Source organism: Sardina pilchardus, chromosome 22 (genome assembly GCF_963854185.1).
Source record: "Sardina pilchardus chromosome 22, fSarPil1.1, whole genome shotgun sequence".
Taxonomy (NCBI): Eukaryota; Metazoa; Chordata; class Actinopteri; order Clupeiformes; family Clupeidae; genus Sardina; species Sardina pilchardus.
Window position 1 is genome coordinate 8,159,219 of NC_085015.1, and position 23,159 is coordinate 8,182,377.

Sequence of the window (23,159 nt, forward strand, 5' to 3'; positions counted from 1 at the left end):
TATTGCTATTATTATTATTATTATTATTATTATTATTATTATTATACGCTTTGCCCATCTATGATTTTATCTGCTATTACTGTTTGGTTTTTGTATGTAAAGCACATTGAATGACCTCTGTGTATGAAATGTGCTATATAAATGAAGTTGACTTGACTTGACGATAGCCTATGTTTAAAGATCAGAAGCAGCCATAACTAGTTAAGGGCTGCAGTGGTGAAGTAATGAAGGTAGAGTGCAGGGTTCATGCAGCAGGGCTGTCTCTGTGGAAGAGCAGTGCTCAGACTGGGCAGTCGTAGATGGCGTCATCCTTCAGGATGATCCAGAGATGACCGCTATCGTAGGACACATGCTTCACTTTTCCTTCGAAGATCGGAATCTTGGTCCAGCCTGTACCCTCGGGAGTACAGTTAGATGTGGAATCCCTGCAATGGATTTCACATGATGAAATATTTTGAGTTGAGGAGGAAATAATCTATCGTAAAATATGGAATTACTGTATCTATAAAAAATATTTTGTGGCCTTAATTCATAGCACCCTCTACACAGACGAGCTCATAAACACAAACCTGCGGTACACATTTCCTTTAGAATTCACTCCATAGACAGACCCGTCACCTGCCACCTCAATCATAGAAAATGTTAGGGTGTGAGGTCTCTTTTAAAACGATTTTCCCCCCTCTTAATCCCCCATAAATACCAGTAGGTCTAGTGAGGGAAATTAGCTTTATTTGTTATTCAAATATGATGAGGACCCCAACGAATATCCTTCTTCCTTCTCAAACTACGTTGACAGCCCAATTCGAGTTACAGGGATAGCCCCAGATCTTTTACACACCTAGTGATGCCTCTGCCCAAAAGGACAATATTGAAGAAAGCAGATATGGATCACTTGATGACTTGTCTTCAGACATGTGATTGTCTTGGCTCTGTATCCAAGTTCAAATAGTTTCAGGCAATCAAACTGAAATGTATAGATGAAACCCCATGCACACAAAATACTCAATCACTATAAGATGCACAGTGTATTCCAATAGCTAAAACACATTTTTGCAGACTATACAGTTGTTGTTGTTTTTTTTTATCAAGATTCACACACAATTCACAAAACACCAAACAGCATAGGCTACCTCATACTGTATATCCTGCAAATTGATGCAGCCAAAACTACATAGCTTTATCAAAATCAAACTTTTGTACCACATGGCACACATTTCAATCATATTACCAGCTTTGTCTAACCAACAGGCCTAAACACTGTTGAGCATAATAAAAAGCACGCATCTTCATGCTTTACTAAAATAGTAACTTTTCTCTTAATAAGAGAGTTCTTCACGTGCATATATTTGCAGATACACACGCATGCTGTTGAAATATATATTTCACCAAACAAGTCAGTGCAACATATATGCACATCACATACTGTATTTGGACAAGGAGTTGTGTTGGATTAATCCATTTACAGTTAGCGATTAGAGTGGTACCTGGAAATGAAGCATTCATTCATCATGTCACGGGCAGAAAAAAAATGTAGGATGTGAGGTCTCTGTTAAAACGATTTCCCCCCCTCTTAATCCCCCATAAATACCAGTAGGTCTAGTGAGGGAAATTAGCTTTATTTGTTATTCAAATATGATGAGGACCCCAACGAATATCCTTCTTCCTTCTCAAACTACGTTGACAGCCCAATTCGAGTTACAGGGATAGCCCCAGATCTTTTGCACACCTAGTGATGCCTCTGCCCAAAAGGACAATATTGAAGAAAGCAGATATGGATCACTTGATGACTTGTCTTCAGACATGTGATTGTCTTGGCTCTGTATCCAAGTTCAAATAGTTTCAGGCAATCAAACTGAAATGTATAGATGAAACCCCATACACACAAAATACTCAATCACTATAAGATGCACAGTGTATTCCAATAGCTAAAACACATTTTTGCAGACTATACAGTTGTTGTTGTTTTTTTTTTTAATCAAGATTCACACACAATTCACAAAACACCAAACAGCATAGGCTACCTCATACTGTATATCCTGCAAATTGATGCAGCCAAAACTACATAGCTTTATCAAAATCAAACTTTTGTACCACATGGCACACATTTCAATCATATTACCAGCTTTGTCTAACCAACAGGCCTAAACACTGTTGAGCATAATAAAAAGCACGCATCTTCATGCTTTACTAAAATAGTAACTTTTCTCTTAATAAGAGAGTTCTTCATGTGCATGTATTTGCAGATACACACGCATGCTGTTGAAATATATATTTCACCAAACAAGTCAGTGCAACATATATGCACATCACATACTGTATTTGGACGAGGAGTTGTGTTGGATTAATCCATTTACAGTTAGCGATTAGAGTGGTACCTGGAAATGAAGCATTCATTCATCATGTCACGGGCAGAAAAAAAATGTAGGATGTGAGGTCTCTGTTAAAACGATTTCCCCCCCCTCTTACTGTAATCCCCAATAAATACCAGTAGGTCTAGTGAGGGAAATAAACTTTATTTGTTATTCAAATATGATGAGGAGGACCCCAACGAATTTCCTTCTTCCTTCTCAAACTACGTTGACAGCCCAATTCGAGTTACAGGTATAGCCCCGGATCTTTTGCACACCTAATGCCTCTGCCCAAAAGGACAATATTGAAGAAAGCAGATATGGATCACTTGATGACTTGTCTTCAGACATGTGATTGTCTTGGCTCTGTATCCAAGTTCATTAGGCTATTCAAGTTTCAGGCAATCAAACTGAAATGTAAGATGAAACCCCATGCACACAAAATACTCGATCACTAGGATGCACTAACAGTGTTTTCCAATTGCTAAACACAGTATTTTTGCAGACTATACAGTTGTTGTTTTTTTCCATCAAGATTCACACACAATTCACAAAACCACTCACCCAAACAGCAAATATAGGCTACCTCATATATCCTGCAAATTGAAGCACTGCAGCCAAAACTACATAGCTTTATCAAAATCAAACTTTTGCACCACATGGCACACATTTCAATCATATTACCAGATCTTTGTCTAACCAACAGGCCTACACACTGTTATAAAAAGCTCTCATCTTTAGCTTTACTACAATAGAAACTTTTCTCTTAATAAGAGTTCTTCATGTGCATATATTTGCAGATACACACGCATGCTGTTGAAATATATATACAGTGGGGAGAAAATGTATTTGATAGCGTACCATGCTAAAGTTGCCTAAAAAGAGGATAATAAAATCATCATTTGACAATTCTTAATGTCTTAATTTAAAAAATGAGTAAAAGTGAAACCGCTAGGCTAAGTACACCAATTTTCGTTGTGATTGAAGAATATATCGTAAATAAATAAATGTTCTTCCTAGGGGGAAGGAAGTGTGTATATGCATATTTAATGAGATATTGCCTCATTTGCATATTTGAAAAATGTTTTTTTTTTATACAAAGTGTAATACAAAAAGTATTTCTCTTAATATGAGCATTCATCTGGTAGAAGTTTATGAGGATATCTATAAAGGGAAAAAAGTCCCATTCACCTCTAATTATAGTGTGATATAGTGTCACCAATTGTGGTCATTTTCAGGACTTTCGTCCTGGATAGAGATTTTGGCACACATCCCATGTTGTTCAATCAGGTCATATTAGTCTAGACTAATTGAGATATTCTCCGCTAAATGAAGCGCATACACATCTTACACAGGACCTAGACTAACAGGTTGTTGGCACAGGATGGCTAATATTTAAACGCCGCTCCAGGGGATGACCACAATGTTAGTCAACAATCAGTCATTTCAGATATAAAAAGAGGTCAGACTCTGAGAAGTGACACAAGTCATCAGTCCACTGTTAGACTGATAGGGTCCTTTAAGAGGTTTGAATCTGGCGTGCAGTATGAATGCCCTCCCGATGTTCCTACTCTTTCTCATCTCAGGTAAGGTCTCTTCTCTCTAATCAACCTTCCCTTCTCTCTTTCAACTTTTATCTCTCATTGTCTAAAATGTTCAACCAGTAATGCTCCTTTATTAATAACTATATAAAAAAAGATATTTTGTAAACTTGATGGGCCACGTATGTCCCCAGTTGCCTCAGAAGGTTGAATATCATTGAGTGGGTTTACAAATCTACTGAATTAAAGGGACAGATAGATAGAGCTAGCTACAGTAGATGGCTATGGCTATGGCTATGGCTATGGCTATGGTTATTTAGCAGACGCCTTTGTCCAAAGCGACATACAAATAAATAACAATACAAATTAAATTAACAGTGAACAATTACAAACTAAGGAGAATAGTAATATCAGTAAAACAATAATTTTAAGCACTAATCTAATGAGAAATAAAACAGTGAAATGAGAATAGCAATCAAATAAGTCACTCAGTTAATTATATATAATAATAATAACTAAAGCATGGTATGGCTAAATTTAAGGACAATAGCAAAATAAATTTCAAATTCTATCAATAGACAAATTATAACAAAACAATACTATTATACAAACCATAACACATCACAAACTCAAAGGACTAAGTGCATATTAAATAAATATGCCTTAAGACCCCTCTTAAAAGATCCAAAGCTGTTGCTGGAACGGAGAGCACTGGGCAACTCATTCCACCAACACGGAACCACTGAAGAATAGGATCTACAGTAGATACTTTATTCATCCCGAGGGAAACTTTAGACATCCAGTATCTTATACAATCATAATACCACTAACACACATATGATACACATATTTTTTCAGATATATCTGTTTTTGATTTGGAGACATCTAGTGAGTGAATGTAATGTGTTGATTTGATTGGCAGGTGAAGTTGGAGTCACTCATGGGAGCTTCAATGGTAAGTTGACTGGGGTGATATGACATTACATTTAACTTTGATGATTCTCACAGAGATGGGTCATTCTGGTCATTCCAATTTCAGTTTCATAGCTTACTTACAGTATATATCCGAATCAGCCTTACTGTGTGTCAGACTAGCCTGGCACGCCCTCCCAGTGACGCAACGCCTTCAGGCTTTTGCTGCTGGTCTGGTCAACTGCTCATTGAGAAGGATTTCTGAGTTCCCGAAATCTGCGGAACTGCCCCCTTTGGTCGAGAACCAATCAACTTTGAGCAGCTCCAACGGCTCTGGGTAGAGGCGTGTTCAAGGCAGCGGAAAGAGTGTTGTTATTGGTTTAAACTCGGCAATCCGCTTTCTGACATCTACCAGTAGCAAACCGAGGCACTTAAAGGAGGCGGGTCAACCAGCGCTGGCAAGAAACCGTGTTAGCACAAGCTGTTGGTCAGACTAAAGTCTCGCAGAGCCTTTGAAAGTCGATGGTAATCAGGCTAGTGTCAGACCAAGAACCACCAAAGCTGCAAAGGCGCTGGTGAAATGCAGCTGCTAAAAAAATTCTGTCGCTCATGACGTGAGAGATTCGAACGGTCGATTTTGTTTATGACATCCACACAAGGGAAGCACGCCTGCATTCCGATTTGTTGTCAAGTGTTTTGCAGCCGAAACGAGTCATAGCTAATTTGCATAAAGTTAAAAGTTAAACCAAGTTTTGACGCTGGTCACTGTGGTTGTTTTGGTCGCTGTAGTCGCTCGTCCCCATTCAAAGTCAATTACTTCCGGTGATTTTGCAGCTTTGGTCACTCTCGGTCTGAACGCACATACAAGTTCCATTCAAATCTGTGGCAATGCGGTCCAAAAGTGTGATGATTTCACATGAAAAATAGAAAACAAAAGAAACTTCAGGCAAAAAAAAGAAAAGAAGTTAAACCAACAGGTTACTTAACTCAATAGTAGTCACTGTTCTCAACTCATATTCTCCAGCCCTCTCTCAACGTGAAATGAGCCAGCCTTAAATAGGCCAGCCAATTACCCAATCGAAACTTGGGTTAAACCATTTTGGGGTGACAGTCTGCACCAATATCTTTCTCCTTACAAAGACACATACATACAGAAGACATAAACACATACACAGCAATAAAACTGAACTGTAGGCGGGTGTATGTTCAGTTGCATATCTTTTTACAGTGGTCTCCTATTTTCACAGCCGTCTACCCTAGAGTTAGATAAGGGGACACACACCCTTCTCTCCTCTGTACGTGCAATAAGCCTGTTAGCCTAGCATAGCATAATTCACTGGATAGGTTACACCAAAGTCTTTTTAAAGCAAGTCACGTCACTCGGCAGCCATATTGGCCATGGGGTCGGGCAGCCAGTTTGAACGTAGGTCTATGGTAACAAGACCAGGCCCTATCTAAATGAATGGGGAAAGAGCATGAACATGTCCATGTTCAGAGGTGTAAGGGACATAAAAATCACATGTTTGAAATCACGATGAAAATTAGACCAAAATCGCTGAAAAGGTTTGGTGGTTTTGTATCAAATTAACGCTTAAAAAGCCTTTTTCTTACTGGTAATCTTGGACTGCGCATGCGTGACCGCCAAGGATCAGCAAAATGATTGGAGCAACGGCACTGGAAGAGGCGGGACATGTGCAAACCGGCGTAAACACCCGTTATGAAGTTACCCCATGCATTTCAATGGGTGATTTTTCCAGTGCAGTGTCTCCTCATACATAAGTGTCTCTGGTTACACCCAAGGGGGCAGGAAAATTCCCGGAAGTAGAAACACGGATGGAGCTGGTTATCAACGCTCTGCTAACCCCCATAGGACGGCCATAGATTGCAGATTTTTTGGAGATCCCATAACTTTATGTAACATGTGCCCTGTGTCGCCGTTGTAGCTTCTGTATATTCTGAATCTATAGGGTATAGAAGGCACAACTAATTCATGTCTTCCTCGTATATAACATTGGTTTCCCGTAAAGAAGTATAATTAGCATGTCGGTTGGAAGATGATTCGTTTAGCGTTACTATTGCGTGGAGAGGGAAGGTTACGCATCCTGCTACTTGAAAAAAGAAGATGATTCGTTTAGCGTTATCCTATTGCGGGGAGGGAATTTGAAAGACAACTGTTTATCCCACCCCTCCGATTGAGCCCTGTCTACGGTGAGTGTCCAGACCCTACATCTTGATGTGGGTCTGGCTCGTCAGGCTAGCAATACCCCTCAAAATCCACTTTTCTCAAAATATTCATTTTTGTCAATTAATTTGAATGTTGTTTTCGAAAGGGGAAGCAAAGAAATTACGTATTGCGTGGTGTTTGATTTTTTAGAGTCACTTATTTGCTTTAAAACGTCTTTTAAAATGTATATGACATCATACACTCAAGCTTCATTAGCAGAATGCTAGTGTGGTATGGGCAACAACAACTCAACCTGTAAGAAATCGGAAGGACATAAGTACTCGTTCATTCAACTTTTGACCTATAACCCATGTTGAACTTGCAAAAACTATAATCAAATCTGAGATCTCTCAACGACAATTGGGTGAAAGAGCCAAATCTAGCCGTCTAGCTCCATAGACTCCCATTCATTCTGCACTCAGGCGACCGCCCCCAGTGGAATTCTGGTGGAACTGCAACCAAAAGTCGTTACAATGGTACTTAAAGAGGAACTATGCAGGATTGGCGATTTCATCTCTGGTTTCGGTTTCGTTTTTCGTTTTCGCTCGTTTTATGCTTGCATTTTCTCTGCAGAGCTTCCCCGACAGCTTTAGCGTGTATATTTATACATGTATAGGCTATATTTAAATATATAAATTGCAAGCGTGGTTCTTCTCCTCAGACCTCCAGATGTAAACAAGGAGCAATCGTCTCCTGCAGAAAGTTGCATAGGGTCTCTTTAATAGCGAGTGGCAAGGCTCTCCGTAGACGGGCTCTGGCATTACCTAGGGGCAAGTAAACCTGATGAAAAAAAACCCTTGATATCACAAATGTCAAATTTCCGTGTGATCCATCTATCAGACCAGTTACAGCAAGTTACAGGATGGCTAACATCACAAAGTCTGCGCGCGAACGATGGGAAGAACAGATTTTTTTTCAGTCCCCTCCCATTGAGAACAACAAAGTCTGTTTGTCCATTTCTTTTAGGTCTATGGTTACACCAGTTAGCCTAGCATAGCATAATTTACTGGATGTGGGTTATACTGATGGGGTCATCCCTATGTTCCCCGGTATTCCCGAAAAGGGTCCTATGTTCCCCGGTCGCAATACATACCGGGAAAATATTACCCTTTTTGGGGAAAGCTGGGGACATAGGAACCTTTTTAAAATAAAAAAGGGTTCTACTGTATATTCCCCAGTTCCATACAAAGTGGGGAGCATAGGACCCAGGAACAAAGGTACACTCCCATACCGATTAGCCTATAACTCCCTGACCTCAGTCCAGCTACACAGAACAACAACTAAACGAACAAGATAGATAGATAGATTGCACTTTCCCCAAGGGTGTAAACTATTTTGCTACCTGGCAACCACACACAACAACATTCATCAATAGGACAGTTGACACTTAAAGGTTGGGTACGGAATTCGCAAAACGGCCGGCAGATTTTGAACATATACAACTAGTGATGGGGAAACCGGCTCAGTGACGCGAACCGGTTCAACCGAACGGTTTTTGGGTGGCCTACCGGGTTAATTGATTCTGTCACCGGTTCGGGGGAGGGGGGGCAAAACATGCAACGTGCAGCCTCAAAGCCTCAAACTGCAAGCAAATGTCTTGCTCGCCTTGTCTGAAATACTGTAGGCTGACATTGTTAATTCATAGCCTTCCATCACTACATTATGCACTGGCTGGCCACTGCTACATTCGGTCTCGCTCAGTTGCCTGCGTGGTCTCGTGACAGCCTACCATAGCCGCCAACCTTCGCTTCTAATTAAACATAGCTCTTAACTATCAAGACGGCTGCAATGTAGACTAATATAATACTTTCCTATTGACAGTGTATGAATTTACATGAACACAATTCAGTAAGATACACAAGAAATAAAGCCTTCTTGATCGATTGTATCAAACTTGCCGAAAACCATACAGTCTTTTGATTACACACTGATGCAGGACCCACGGGTAGGCTCATTCAGTAGCCTGATGCGCGGTCTCCTGACCTAGCCTATAGCCTGCAACATTCACTAGGTGGCGCTATAGTCCCTAAGCCACCCCCTAGGCCAGAGCTCTGTCTCTGACTAGTGGTGGTAATAACACAAAAGTCCACCAAATTTGGTTATTTTCATATGGTTTTCATAATATTAGTGCACTTGTGTGTGTGTGTGTGTGTGTAGAATGTTTTCCGGACTTAAAGGTGGATGTGGACTTCCCTGGCAGCGATGTGCTGCAGATCATCTCCACTGATGAGCTCCACTGCCAACGGGCCTGCAGCCAGCATCCCTCCTGCCAGTTCTTTAGCTTTCTCAGGCCTGACTGGACCAGGGACAGCAGGTGCCTTATAAGCCATCACACCACGACCACTGTAGTACACAAACATCCACCACAAATATACAGTAATCTCCTGTGTATTAGCCACATTGTGTATAAGCCGCAGGTCAGCGTTTTATTCAAGATAAAAGAAAACAAAGCATATTAATGCTATATTAACTGCCCCCATGTATTAACCTCATACTGTAGCTGAAGAAATTTTGCAAAATAAGTGTATGAGCCGCGGCTAATAGTCGGGAAATTACGGGTATATGCTAGAGAAATTCATATTGCTTTGTTTTCAAAGTCTGTAAGATTTGTAACGATATCTGATTTTTGTCCCTATCTGCCCAGGCGTTTCTACTGTTACCTCAAGCACACAGATTCTGGGAAACCATCTCGAGTGACCAAGCTGAAGGGGGTGACATCAGGCTACTCCCTTAAAAACTGCAAGGAGACAACTGGTGGGCTCAGACTGCTTCCTCTTCACTTCAGTAACATTTATAAAAAAATACTTATCAGATGTTTTCTTTTTCTCTTTGCTCAATTACCAATGATGCATCATTTGTTCATATGTTCTCTAATAATAATAATAATAATAATAAAAATAATAATAGTTATAGCCGCAAGCGGCGAGGGCAGGCCCTCGCACCTGCGGTCCGCGACCCGTGACATTTTTGAATCTAACTAAGCCACACCCTAGGCCAGAGCTAGCGGTAGCAATAGCACACATGCCCACCAAATTTGGTTCATTGTTGTGAATGTGTGTTTCAACCATAATAGACAACGTGCTAAGTGGCGCTATAGGGTACCTGAGCCACACCCTAGGCCAGAGCTCTGTCCCTGACTAGCGGTAGCAATAACATACATACCCACCAAATTAGGTTAATTTTCTTGAAAGTATGTGTCAGCCACAAAAGACAATGCAGTAGGTGGCGCTACAGAGTATTTAAGCTCTGTCTCTGACTAGCGGCAGCAATAACACACAAGCCTACCTAATTTGGTTCAATTTTGTGAATGTATATGTCAACCACAACAGGTAACGCACTAGGTGGCGCTATAGAGTCCCTAAGCCACACCCTAGGCCAGAGGTCTGTCTCTGAGTAGCGATAGCAATAACACACCAGCATACCTAATTTGGTTCAATTTTGTGAACGTATATGTCAACCACAACAGACAACGTGTGAGGTGGCGCTATAGTCCCTAAGCCACCCCCTAGGCCAGAGCTCTGTCTCTGACTAGTGGTGGTAATAACACAAAAGTCCACCAAATTTGGTTATTTTCATATGGTTTTCATAATATTAGTGCACTTGTGTGTGTGTGTGTGTGTGTAGAATGTTTTCCGGACTTAAAGGTGGATGTGGACTTCCCTGGCAGCGATGTGAAGCAGATCATCTCCACTGATGAGCTCCACTGCCAACGGGCCTGCAGCCAGCATCCCTCCTGCCAGTTCTTTAGCTTTCTCAGGCCTGACTGGACCAGGGACAGCAGGTGCCTTATAAGCCATCACACCACGACCACTGTAGTACACAAACATCCACCACAAATATACAGTAATCTCCTGTGTGTTAGCCACATTGTGTATAAGCCGCAGGTCAGCGTTTTATTCAAGATAAAAGAAAACAAAGCATATTAATGCTATATTAACTGCCCCCATGTATTAACCTCATACTGTAGCTGAAGAAATTTTGCAAAATCAGTGTATCAGCTAATAGTCGGGAAATTACGGGTACATGCTAGAGAAATTCATATTGCTTTGTTTTCAAAGTCTGTAAGATTTGTAACGATATCTGATTTTTGTCCCTATCTGCCCAGGCGTTTCTACTGTTACCTCAAGCACACAGATTCTGGGAAACCATCTCGAGTGACCAAGTTGAAGGGGGTGACATCAGGCTACTCCCTTAAAAACTGCAAGGAGACAACTGGTGGGCTCAGTCTGCTTCCTCTTCACTTCAGTAACATTTATAAAAAATACTTATCAGATGTTTTCTTTTTCTCTTTGCTCAATTACCAATGATGCATCATTTGTTCATATGTTCTCTAATAATAATAATAATAATAATAAAATAATAAATATAGCCGCAAGCGACGAGGGCAGGCCCTCGCATCTGCGGTCCGCGACCCGTGACATTTTTGAATCTAACTAAGCCACACCCTAGGCCAGAGCTAGCGGTAGCAATAGAGATCGCTAAGACATGTGACCAATGTCATCAAAACACAAAGAATTATGGGTAGGTTTGGCCCGCCTGGTGCCAGCCCATGTAAACTAGTGGGTCTGGGTCTATGATCTGGCATGATAATAATGAAAACTAAGCGTGAAAAAAATGTGTGAAAAACAGAACATAATCTTGCGCTTCCTTACTGCTGCTATCCATGCCATTCCTCGCCTTTTTGTCACCTCTGAAACATGGCGTGTACTATTATTTTTCCACGCTGGAAAATGATAAAAGATAAGCTTCATGTTACTCTATTGAATTTTATAACACAGCAGGTAAACGGCATTTCAACAACTGCACTTCGTTATTCCCGCACGTCAGTAAAACAACTTAAGTTTTGGGCCACCTATTCCCAAAATGCGTTGCGTTTTACGTCACGTTCTCAATCTCTATAGCACACATGCCCACCAAATTTGGTTCATTGTTGTGAATATGTGTGTCAACCATAATAGACAACGTGCTAAGTGGTGCTATAGGGTTCCTAAGCCACACCCTAGGCCAGAGCTCTGTCCCTGACTAGCGGTAGCAATAACATACATACCCACCAAATTAGGTTAATTTTCTTGAAAGTATGTGTCAGCCACAAAAGACAACGCAGTAGGTGGCGCTATAGAGTCCCTAAGCCACACCCTAGGCCAGAGGTCTGTCTCTGAGTAGCGATAGCAATAACACACAAGCATACCTAATTTGGTTCAATTTTGTGAACGTATATGTCAACCACAACAGACAACGTGCTAGGTGGCGCTATAGAGTCCCTAAGCTACACCCTAGGTCAGAGCTCTGTCTCTGACTAGTGGTGGCAATAACACAAAAGTCCACCAAATGTGGTTATTGTCATATGGTTTTCATAATATTACTGCACTTGTGTGTGTGTTTGTGTGTGTGTGTGTGTGTGTGTGTGTGTGTGTGTGTGTGTGTGTTTGTGTGTGTAGAATGTTTTCCGGACTTAAAGGTGGATGTGGACTTCCCTGGCAGCGATGTGAAGCAGATCATCTCCACTGATGAGCTCCACTGCCAATGGGCCTGCAGCCAGCATCCCTCCTGCCAGTTCTTTAGCTTTCTCAGGCCTGACTGGACCAGGGACAGCAGGTGCCTTATAAGCCATCACACCACGACCACTGTAGTACACAAACATCCACCACAAATATACAGTAATCTCCTGTGTATTAGCCACATTGTGTATAAGCCGCAGGTCAGCGTCTTATTCAAGATAAAAGAAAACAAAGCATATTAATGCCATATTAACTGCCCCCATGTATTAACCTCATACTGTAGCTGAAGAAATTTTGCAAAATCAGTGTATGAGCCGCGGCTAATAGTCGGGAAATTACGGGTACATGCTAGAGAAATTCATATTGCTTTGTTTTCAAAGTCTGTAAAATTTGTAACGATATCTGATTTTTGTCCCTATCTGCCCAGGCGTTTCTACTGTTACCTCAAGCACACAGATTCTGGGAAACCATCTCGAGTGACCAAGCTGAAGGGGGTGACATCAGGCTACTCCCTTAAAAACTGCAAGGAGACAACTGGTGGGCTCAGTCTGCTTCCTCTTCACTTCAGTAACATTTATAAAAAAATACTTATCAGATGTTTTCTTTTTCTCTTTGCTCAATTACCAATGATGCATCATTTGTTCATATGTTCTCTAATAATAATAATAATAATAATAATAAAAATAATAAATATAGCCGCAAGCGGCGAGGGCAGGCCCTCGCACCTGCAGTCCGCGACCCGTGACATTTTTTAATCTAACTAAGCCACACCCTAGGCCAGAGCTAGCGGTAGCAATAGCACACATGCCCACCAAATTTGGTTCATTGTTGTGAATGTGTGTGTCAACCATAATAGACAACGTGCTAAGTGGCGCTATAGGGTACCTGAGCCACACCCTAGGCCAGAGCTCTGTCCCTGACTAGCGGTAGCAATAACATACATACCCACCAAATTAGGTTAATTTTCTTGAAAGTATGTGTCAGCCACAAAAGACAACGCAGTAGGTGGCGCTAAAGAGTACCTAAGCTCTGTCACCGACTAGCGGCAGCAATAACACACAAGCCTACCTAATTTGGTTCAATTTTGTGAATGTATATGTCAACCACAACAGGTAACGCACTAGGTGGCGCTATAGAGTCCCTAAGCCACACCCTAGGCCAGAGGTCTGTCTCTGAGTAGCGATAGCAATAACACACAAGCATACCTAATTTGGTTCAATTTTGTGAACGTATATGTCAACCACAACAGACAACGTGCTAGGTGGCGCTATAGAGTCCCTAAGCTACACCCTAGGCCAGAGCTCTGTCTCTGACTAGTGGTGGCAATAACACAAAAGTCCACCAAATGTGGTTATTGTCATATGGTTTTCATAATATTACTGCACTTGTGTGTGTGTTTGTGTGTGTGTGTGTGTGTGTGTGTGTGTGTGTGTGTGTGTGTGTGTGTGTGTGTAGAATGTTTTCCGGACTTAAAGGTGGATGTGGACTTCCCTGGCAGCGATGTGCTGCAGATCATCTCCACTGATGAGCTCCACTGCCAACGGGCCTGCAGCCAGCATCCCTCCTGCCAGTTCTTTAGCTTTCTCAGGCCTGACTGGACCAGGGACAGCAGGTGCCTTATAAGCCATCACACCACGACCACTGTACTGTAGTACACAAACATCCACCACAAATATACAGTAATCTCCTGTGTATTAGCCACATTGTGTATAAGCTGCAGGTCAGCGTTTTATTCAAGATAAAAGAAAACAAAGCATATTAATGCTATATTAACTGCCCCAATGTATTAACCTCATACTGTAGCTGAAGAAATTTTGCAAAATCAGTGTATGAGCCGTGGCTAATAGTCGGGAATTTACGGGTACATGCTAGAGAAATTCATATTGCTTTGTTTTCAAAGTCTGTAAGATTTGTAACGATATCTGATTTTTGTCCCTATCTGCCCAGGCGTTTCTACTGTTACCTCAAGCACACAGATTCTGGGAAACCATCTCGAGTGACCAAGCTGAAGGGGGTGACATCAGGCTACTCCCTTAAAAACTGCAAGGAGACAACTGGTGGGCTCAGTCTGCTTCCTCTTCACTTCAGTAACATTTATAAAAAAATACTTATCAGATGTTTTCTTTTTCTCTTTGCTCAATTACCAATGATGCATCATTTGTTCATATGTTCTCTAATAATAATAATAATAATAATAAAAATAATAATAAATATAGCCGCAAGCGGCGAGGGCAGGCCCTCGCACCTGCGGTCCGCGACCCGTGACATTTTTTAATCTAACTAAGCCACACCCTAGGCCAGAGCTAGCGGTAGCAATAGCACACATGCCCACCAAATTTGGTTCATTGTTGTGAATGTGTGTGTCAACCATAATAGACAACGTGCTAAGTGGCGTTATAGGGTACCTGAGCCACACCCTAGGCCAGAGCTCTGTCCCTGACTAGCGGTAGCAATAACATACATACCCACCAAATTAGGTTAATTTTCTTGAAAGTATGTGTCAGCCACAAAAGACAACGCAGTAGGTGGCGCTATAGAGTACCTAAGCTCTGTCTCTGACTAGCGGCAGCAATAACACACAAGCCTACCTAATTTGGTTCAATTTTGTGAATGTATATGTCAACCACAACAGGTAACGCACTAGGTGGCGCTATAGAGTCCCTAAGCCACACCCTAGGCCAGAGGTCTGTCTCTGAGTAGCGATAGCAATAACACACAAGCATACCTAATTTGGTTCAATTTTGTGAACGTATATGTCAACCACAACAGACAACGTGCTAGGTGGCGCTATAGAGTCCCTAAGCTACACCCTAGGCCAGAGCTCTGTCTCTGACTAGTGGTGGCAATAACACAAAAGCCCACCAAATGTGGTTATTGTCATATGGTTTTCATAATATTACTGCACTTGTGTGTGTGTTTGTGTGTGTGTGTGTGTGTGTGTGTGTGTAGAATGTTTTCCGGACTTAAAGGTGGATGTGGACTTCCCTGGCAGCGATGTGCTGCAGATCATCTCCACTGATGAGCTCCACTGCCAACGGGCCTGCAGCCAGCATCCCTCCTGCCAGTTCTTTAGCTTTCTCAGGCCTGACTGGACCAGGGACAGCAGGTGCCTTATAAGCCATCACACCACGACCACTGTAGTACACAAACATCCACCACAAATATACAGTAATCTCCTGTGTATTAGCCACATTGTGTATTAGCCACAGGTCACTGTTTTATTCAAGATAAATGAAAACAAAGCATATTAATGCTATATTAACTGCCCCCATGTATTAACCTCATACTGTAGCTGAAGAAATTTTGCAAAATCAGTGTATGAGCCGCGGCTAATAGTCGGGAAATTACGGGTACATTCTAGAGAAATTCATATTGCTTTGTTTTCAAAGTCTGTAAGATTTGTAACGATATCTGATTTTTGTCCCTATCTGCCCAGGCGTTTCTACTGTTACCTCAAGCACACAGACTCTGGGGAACCATCTCGAGTGACCAAGCTGGAGGGGGTGACATCAGGCTACTCCCTTAAAAACTGCAAGGAGACAACTGGTGGGCTCAGTCTGCTTCCTCTTCACTTCAGTAACATTTATAAAAAAAATACTTATTAGATGTTTTCTTTTTCTCTTTGCTCAATTACCAATGATGCATCATTTGTTCATATGTTCTCTAATAATAATAATAATAATAAAAATAATAATAAATATAGCCGCAAGCGGCGAGGGCAGGCCCTCGCACCTGCGGTCCGCGACCCGTGACATTTTTTAATCTAACTAAGCCACACCCTAGGCCAGAGCTAGCGGTAGCAATAACACACATGCCCACCAAATTTGGCTCATTGTTGTGAATGTATGTGTCAACCATAATAGACAACGTGCTAGGTGGCGCTATAGGGTCCCTAAGCCACACCCTAGGCCAGAGCTCTGTCCCTGACTAGCAGTAGCAATAACATACATACCCACCAAATTAGGTTAATTTTCTTGAAAGTATGTGTCAGCCACAACAGACAACGCAGTAGGTGGCGCTATAGAGTACCTAAGCTCTGTCTCTGACTAGCGGAAGCAATAACACACAAGCCTACCTAATTTGGTTCAATTTTGTCAATGTATACACTAATCCAGCGAAACACGGAAGTAACACAAAACCGCCATTACTGCGTGACTGGCTGCTAAGAAATTAGCCCGTTGGTTCCATAGGCGGCTGTTGCAGAGGTTAGCTGTCATTAATACACGTCTTAATACCTTATGTTGTTAATAAATTACCTTCATTGGTAAGTTTTGGCACAGTCTGACATCATTGATCCAATGTTCCCTTTCACCTGACATTTTCTTTCATGAGCGGGATCTCTTATTAGACATTCTCTGAAAGGATGCTTTCATTGAAAAGCACAGGCAAGTGTCACTCGTCACACTCGCAGGCACGCAGTAATGGCGATATTCAAGATGGCAGCGCCCATAAAGTTCGCGCTGGATTAGTGTATATGTCAACCACAACATGTAACGCACTAGGTGGCGCTATAGAGTCCCTAAGCCACACCCTAGGCCAGAGGTCTGTCTCTGAGTAGCGATAGCAATAACACACAAGCCCAACAAATGTGGTTCATTGTTTTGTGAATGTATATGTCAACCACAACAGACAATGCACTAGGTAGCGCTATAGAGTCCCTAAGCTACACCCTAGGCCAGAGCTCTGTCTCTGTCGAGCGGCAGCAATAACACACAAGCATACCTAATTTGGTTCAATTTTGTGAATGTATATGTCAACCACAAAAGACAACGTGCTAGGTGGCGCTATAGAGTCCCTAAGCCACACCCTACAGTAGGCCAGATTTCTGTCTCTGACTAGTGGTGGCAATAACACAAAAGTCCACCAAATTTGGTTATTTTCATATGGTTTTCATAATATTAGTGCACTTGTGTGTGTGTGTGTGTGTGTGTGTGTAGAATGTTTTCCGGACTTAAAGGTGGATGTGAACTTCCCTGGCAGCGATGTGCTGCAGATCATCTCCACTGATGAGCTCCACTGCCAACGGGCCTGCAGCCAGCATCCCTCCTGCCAGTTCTTTAGCTTTCTCAGGCCTGACTGGACCGGGGACAGCAGGTGCCTTATAAGCCATCACACCACGACCACTGTAGTACACAAACATCCACCACAAATATACAGTAATCTCCTGTGTATTAGCCACATTGTGTATAAGCCGCAGGTCAGCGTTTTATTCAAGATAAAAGAAAACAAAGCATATTAATGCTATATTAACTGCCCCCATGTATTAACCTCATACTGTAGCTGAAGAAATTTTGCAAAATCAGTGTATGAGCCGCGGCTAATAGTCGGGAAATTACGGGTACATGCTAGAGAAATTCATATTGCTTTGTTTTCAAAGTCTGTAAGATTTGTAACGATATCTGATTTTTGTCCCTATCTGCTCAGGCGTTTCTACTGTTACCTCAAGCACACAGATTCTGGGAAACCATCTCGAGTGACCAAGCTGAAGGGGGTGACATCAGGCTACTCCCTTAAAAACTGCAAGGCGACAACTGGTGGGCTCAGTCTGCTTCCTCTTCACTTCAGTAACATTTATAAAAAAAATACTTATCAGATGTGTTCTATTTCTCTTTGCTCAATTACCAATGATGCATCATTTGTTCATATGTTCTCTAATAATAATAATAATAATAATAATAAAAATAATAATAAATATAGCCGCAAGCGGCGATGGCAGGCCCTCGCACCTGCGGTCCGCGACCCGTGACATTTTTTAATCTAACTAAGCCACACCCTAGGCCAGAGCTAGCGGTAGCAATAGCACACATGCCCACCAAATTTGGTTCATTGTTGTGAATGTGTGTGTCAACCATAATAGACAACGTGCTAAGTGGCGCTATAGGGTCCCTAAGCCACACCCTAGGCCAGAGCTCTGTCCCTGACTAGCGGTAGCAATAACATATATACCCACCAAATTAGGTTAATTTTCTTGAAAGTATGTGTCAGCCACAAAAGACAATGCAGTAGGTGGCGCTATAGAGTACTTAAGCTCTGTCTCTGACTAGCGGCAGCAATAACACACAAGCCTACCTAATTTGGTTCAATTTTGTGAACGTACAGTATATGTCAACCACAACAGACAACGTGTGAGGTGGCGCTATAGAGTCCCTAAGCCACACCCTAGGCCAGAGCTCTGTCTCTGACTAGTGGTGGCAATAACACAAAAGTCCACCAAATTTGGTTATTTTCATATGGTTTTCATAATATTAGTGCACTTGTGTGTGTGTGTGTGTGTGTGTGTGTAGAATGTTTTCCGGACTTAAAGGTGGATGTGAACTTCCCTGGCAGCGATGTGCTGCAGATCATCTCCACTGATGAGCTCCACTGCCAACGGGCCTGCAGCCAGCATCCCTCCTGCCAGTTCTTTAGCTTTCTCAGGCCTGACTGGACCAGTGACAGCAGGTGCCTTATAAGCCATCACACCACGACCACTGTAGTACACAAACATCCACCACAAATATACAGTAATCTCCTGTGTATTAGCCACATTGTGTATAAGCCGCAGGTCAGCGTTTTATTCAAAATAAAAGAAAACAAAGCATATTAATGCTATATTAACTGCCCCCATGTATTAACCTCATACTGTAGCTGAAGAAATTTTGCAAAATCAGTGTATGAGCCGCGGCTAATAGTCTGGAAATTACGGGTACATGCTAGAGAAATTCATATTGCTTTGTTTTCAAAGTCTGTAAGATTTGTAACGATATCTGATTTTTGTCCCTATCTGCCCAGGCGTTTCTACTGTTACCTCAAGCACACAGACTCTGGGGAACCATCTCGAGTGACCAAGCTGGAGGGGGTGACATCAGGCTACTCCCTTAAAAACTGCAAGGAGACAACTGGTGGGCTCAGTCTGCTTCCTCTTCACTTCAGTAACATTTATAAAAAAATACTTATTAGATGTTTTCTTTTTCTCTTTGCTCAATTACCAATGATGCATCATTTGTTCATATGTTCTCTAATAATAATAATAATAAAAATAATAATAAATATAGCCGCAAGCGGCGAGGGCAGGCCTCAATTACCAATGATGGATCATTTGGGTCATTCCACCTCAATTCAACAGATTTTAGAGAAAATTTCTGCTTGACCATCTCAGATTTTCTTCAAATTTTTACCATCTAAAGAGTAACCATTAAACTAACAAATATTAGATTGGTATACCTTATACATCCAGAGAAAACATTTTTTGAACATGGTACCCCCCTTCTGATTTTTGGCACATTGGCGCCCTCATCTAAATCTGCAGCAAAGTTCAGATGTCATTATCTCAAAAAGTTTTCAAGCTAAAGACTTCAAATTTTCTGTGAATAATGATTGCTACCTATAGATGCCACATATTCATTTGATATTGGTCTAGAACACTACTACAAATGTCATTGGGAAACCCATACTGGTATATTTTATACACCTGGTTTAACTACCACATGTTTATAGCCTATGTTGTCTATGGTCTAGACCTAGTGAGTATTGAAATGTCCGGGTGCAGTTACTGTTTCATACTGTAGATCCCAATGAAGCATCTCAGTAATGCAGCTCATGTATCTAGGGTCTCTGATTGTACAGTATGTCGAGGGCTGAGAAACAAAGGGGCATAAGTGACATTACACCAACTTTACAGGAGAGCCAAAACAAATCTAACTTCTACTGGATTTGTTCACAGTTAAAGACCTTTGGTTTTTGTTCAATAACTTTATATTTATAAATATTGTACTTCTATAATTTTGTCAGTTAGAAAGAGCTGATCAAGAGCTTTCAGGTGATATGTATACAGTGAGGAGAAAATGTATTTGATACCATGCTAAAGTTGCCTAAAAAGAGGAATATAAAATCGTCATTTGACAATTGATCTTAATGTCTTAATTCAAAAATTGAGTAAAAATAAAACCGCTAAGTACGCCAATTTTCTTTGTGATGGAAGAATGTTTCGTAAATAAATAAATGTTCTTCCTAAATGCTAGGGGGAAGTAAGTATTTGACCCCCAATGTAACCCTATGGGAATTCAACACATAGGGTTAACATAGGGGCGGGCAGATTTTTATTTTTTAAGGCCAGCTATTTTATGGATTCAGGATATTATGCATCCTGATAAAGTTCCCTTGGCCGTTGGAATTAAGATAGCCCCACATCATTACATACCCTTTACCATAGCTAGAGATTGGCATGGTGCTTTTTCCAGTAGGCCTATTAGCCTGTTTGATGCTCATTGAGCTCAATGCAAATCAAACAGGCTAATAGGCCTACTGGAAAAAGCACCATGCCAATCTCTAGCTATGGTGAAGGGTATGTGATGATGTGGGGCTATTTTAATTTCAAAGGCCAAGGGAAATTTATCGGGATGCATAATATCCTAGATCCATGAAATAGCTGGCCTTTAAAAATAAAAATCTGCCTGCCCCTATGTTAACCCTATGTGTTAAATTCCCATAGGGTTACATAGGGGGTCAAATACTTCCTTCCCCTAGCATTTAAGGAAAACATTTATCTATTTACGATACATTCTTCAATCACAAAGAAAATTGGTGTCCTTGGCGGTTTGATTTGTACTAATTTTTTGAGTTAAGGCATTAAGATCAATTGTCAAATGATGATTTTATATTCCTGTTTTAGCAGGGTATCAAATACATGTGCTCCTCACTGTATGTATGTATACCCTTTGCTTCTCAGCCCTAGATGTGTCATTTACAAGAGATCACCTGTCACGATTCCACCCTTTGTAAACGTAATACGGATTAGAATTAATTTGAGCACTTAACTGTGTGAGTTAACTGAACACACACAAATCTACAGTTGCACTCTTAGTAAAGGCGCATACGTGTATACTGACAGTGCATTATTTTGTGAGAAAAAAAACATCTTTTGGCACAAACCCTCTCTTCTGTCATTCCCAGACTCACCAGACTCAGATTACTGTGACTAGAGATGCATGGATGTAGATCCCTAGCATCACTCCCCCCTGCAACATGGCCACTCCCCCCTGCAACATGGCCACTTCCCCCTGCAACATGGCCACTCCCCCCTGCAACATGGCCACTTCTCAAAAAGCCTGCGATGAGGGGCGGCAAACACCACCACAGAGCTTACACTCATATGTCACCATGGATACCCACGATGCTGCCATGCAGAGCTCACATCTTCTTCTCTCTCTTTCCAAACTCATGAACTCTCGCTCTCTTTCCAAACTCCCAACTCATGAACTCCTCTCCTCCACATCCTCTCTCTCTTTCCAAACTCCAACTCATGAACTGCTCTCCTCCACATCCTCTCTCTCTTTCCAAACTCCAACTCATGAACTCCTCTTTCCAACATCCTCTCTCTCTTTCCAAACTCCAACTCATGAACTCCTCTTTCCAACATCCTCTCTCTCTCTCCAAACTCCAACTCATGAACTGCTCTCCCACTCTGCACTCCCAAGGCTTTAATAAAGTGGCCAGTTATTCTGCTGTTCTGTGTCTGTGTCTGTACATCCCTCCGCACGGGTCTAAGTTCAAGATGTTAGTTCAGGATAGAAAGGACTAATCAGACTTGTTAGGGTTTCTGGCAAACATCTAAACATAATATTTTGAAATGTAGGCCTTATAATATATTTAAGACTTTTAAGGCCTACATTTCAAAATATTATTTTTGAACATGCCAAAGTATTTAAGACCCATTGCCTCATGTTCATGTTCATTGAACACTTTCTACAGTGGTTATTTGAACTATTTTGCCATATACAGTAGACTGTAGTTTTCGGTATTGAAGTTATTTCTCTCAAAGGTACAGAACTACAGATTTATCATGATGTTGAAAAAACTACAAACAGAGTCCATTTGAACTGTTCACTGACGCAAACTTTGCAGCCCATATTTACTTGCCAGTAATTCTTGGACCATGATTTTTCCTTGAAGCTTGTCTCATTCACTGTGATTGGCTGATTTGATGAGAGTACTAGTAGCACTGTTTGCTTGATCTAACCATGTCTCAGTTAAAAGTAAAAAATCAAGGTTTTGTGTGCAAATCAGATCATTAATTAAGAATGATTTGTTTGAAATAGATCTGATATTTAAGAGTGCTAGTTTTGCTGCAAGAGTTGGGGAACTGTGATCCACAGGGGAAATCTGAAGTTGTTGTGGTACGGGTAGATTTGACTGGTTTACCCTGTAAGTTTGATGCATTTGTCTCAGTAGAGTCATCATATAATTGCCCCCTGCAGCTGCCATCAGTAATTGCCAGCTGAGAAAAGGGTAAAGATTATGTGCTATAATGAAGTGAAAAAAGAGGTTTGTGTAAAGTGTAAATTCTGCTTCACAAAGATGGGAAGAACCGACATCAAAATAACAAAACCGAACGCTATAAGTACTCCGCCACCACCTGCCAGTTGTCACTTTTCTGACACCCACTTGCTTAAAACCCCAAAAGCTAGAGGGATTGTGAAGCCCCACAAAGGGCCGTGAGGTCCGATCACTCACTGCCTAAGTTATATAAAAAATGGCGCAAGTTATGTAGCAAAATTAAAGGTTACCAATTTAAGTGAATTTAAATGAGGTTCGTGTAAAGTGTTACTCTGAACTATTGCATGATGTATAACACTGTTTCTTATCACACAATACATGA

At 41.4% G+C, this 23,159-nt stretch overlaps 1 protein-coding gene across 2 annotated transcripts; it reads left to right on the plus strand.

The window, feature by feature from the left end:
* The first annotated feature begins 3,840 nt into the window (after positions 1-3,840).
* On the plus strand, positions 3,841-22,007 carry LOC134069849 (coagulation factor XI-like). 2 transcript variants are annotated; one of them, XM_062525976.1, is made up of 18 exons: positions 3,842-3,934; positions 4,812-4,844; positions 9,183-9,339; positions 9,670-9,779; positions 10,650-10,806; positions 11,131-11,240; positions 12,464-12,620; positions 12,951-13,060; positions 13,979-14,135; positions 14,471-14,580; positions 15,473-15,629; positions 15,960-16,069; positions 17,461-17,617; positions 17,948-18,057; positions 18,808-18,964; positions 19,295-19,404; positions 21,455-21,510; positions 21,574-22,007. In XM_062525976.1, exons 1-17 carry the CDS (start codon positions 3,895-3,897, stop codon positions 21,481-21,483), a joined length of 1,971 nt encoding a protein of 656 aa, XP_062381960.1. In that variant the 5' UTR covers positions 3,842-3,894; the 3' UTR covers positions 21,484-21,510; positions 21,574-22,007. The 2 variants fall into 2 exon arrangements, with proteins under 2 accessions (XP_062381959.1, XP_062381960.1); XM_062525975.1 differs by having other exon boundaries at positions 3,841-3,934; positions 21,455-22,007.
* Positions 22,008-23,159: the final 1,152 nt, after the last annotated feature.

What these genes read in the sequence shown, in the direction of transcription:
- LOC134069849 (XM_062525975.1), top strand. Translation starts at nt 3,895, where the DNA reads ATGAATGCCCTCCCGATGTTCCTACTCTTTCTCATCTCAG. An exon ending in CACTCATGGGAGCTTCAATG is followed by an intron (nt 4,845 to 9,182) that starts GTAAGTTGACTG and finishes GTGTGTGTGTAG; the next exon opens with AATGTTTTCCGGACTTAAAG. An exon ending in AAACTGCAAGGAGACAACTG is followed by an intron (nt 14,581 to 15,472) that starts GTGGGCTCAGTC and finishes GTGTGTGTGTAG; the next exon opens with AATGTTTTCCGGACTTAAAG.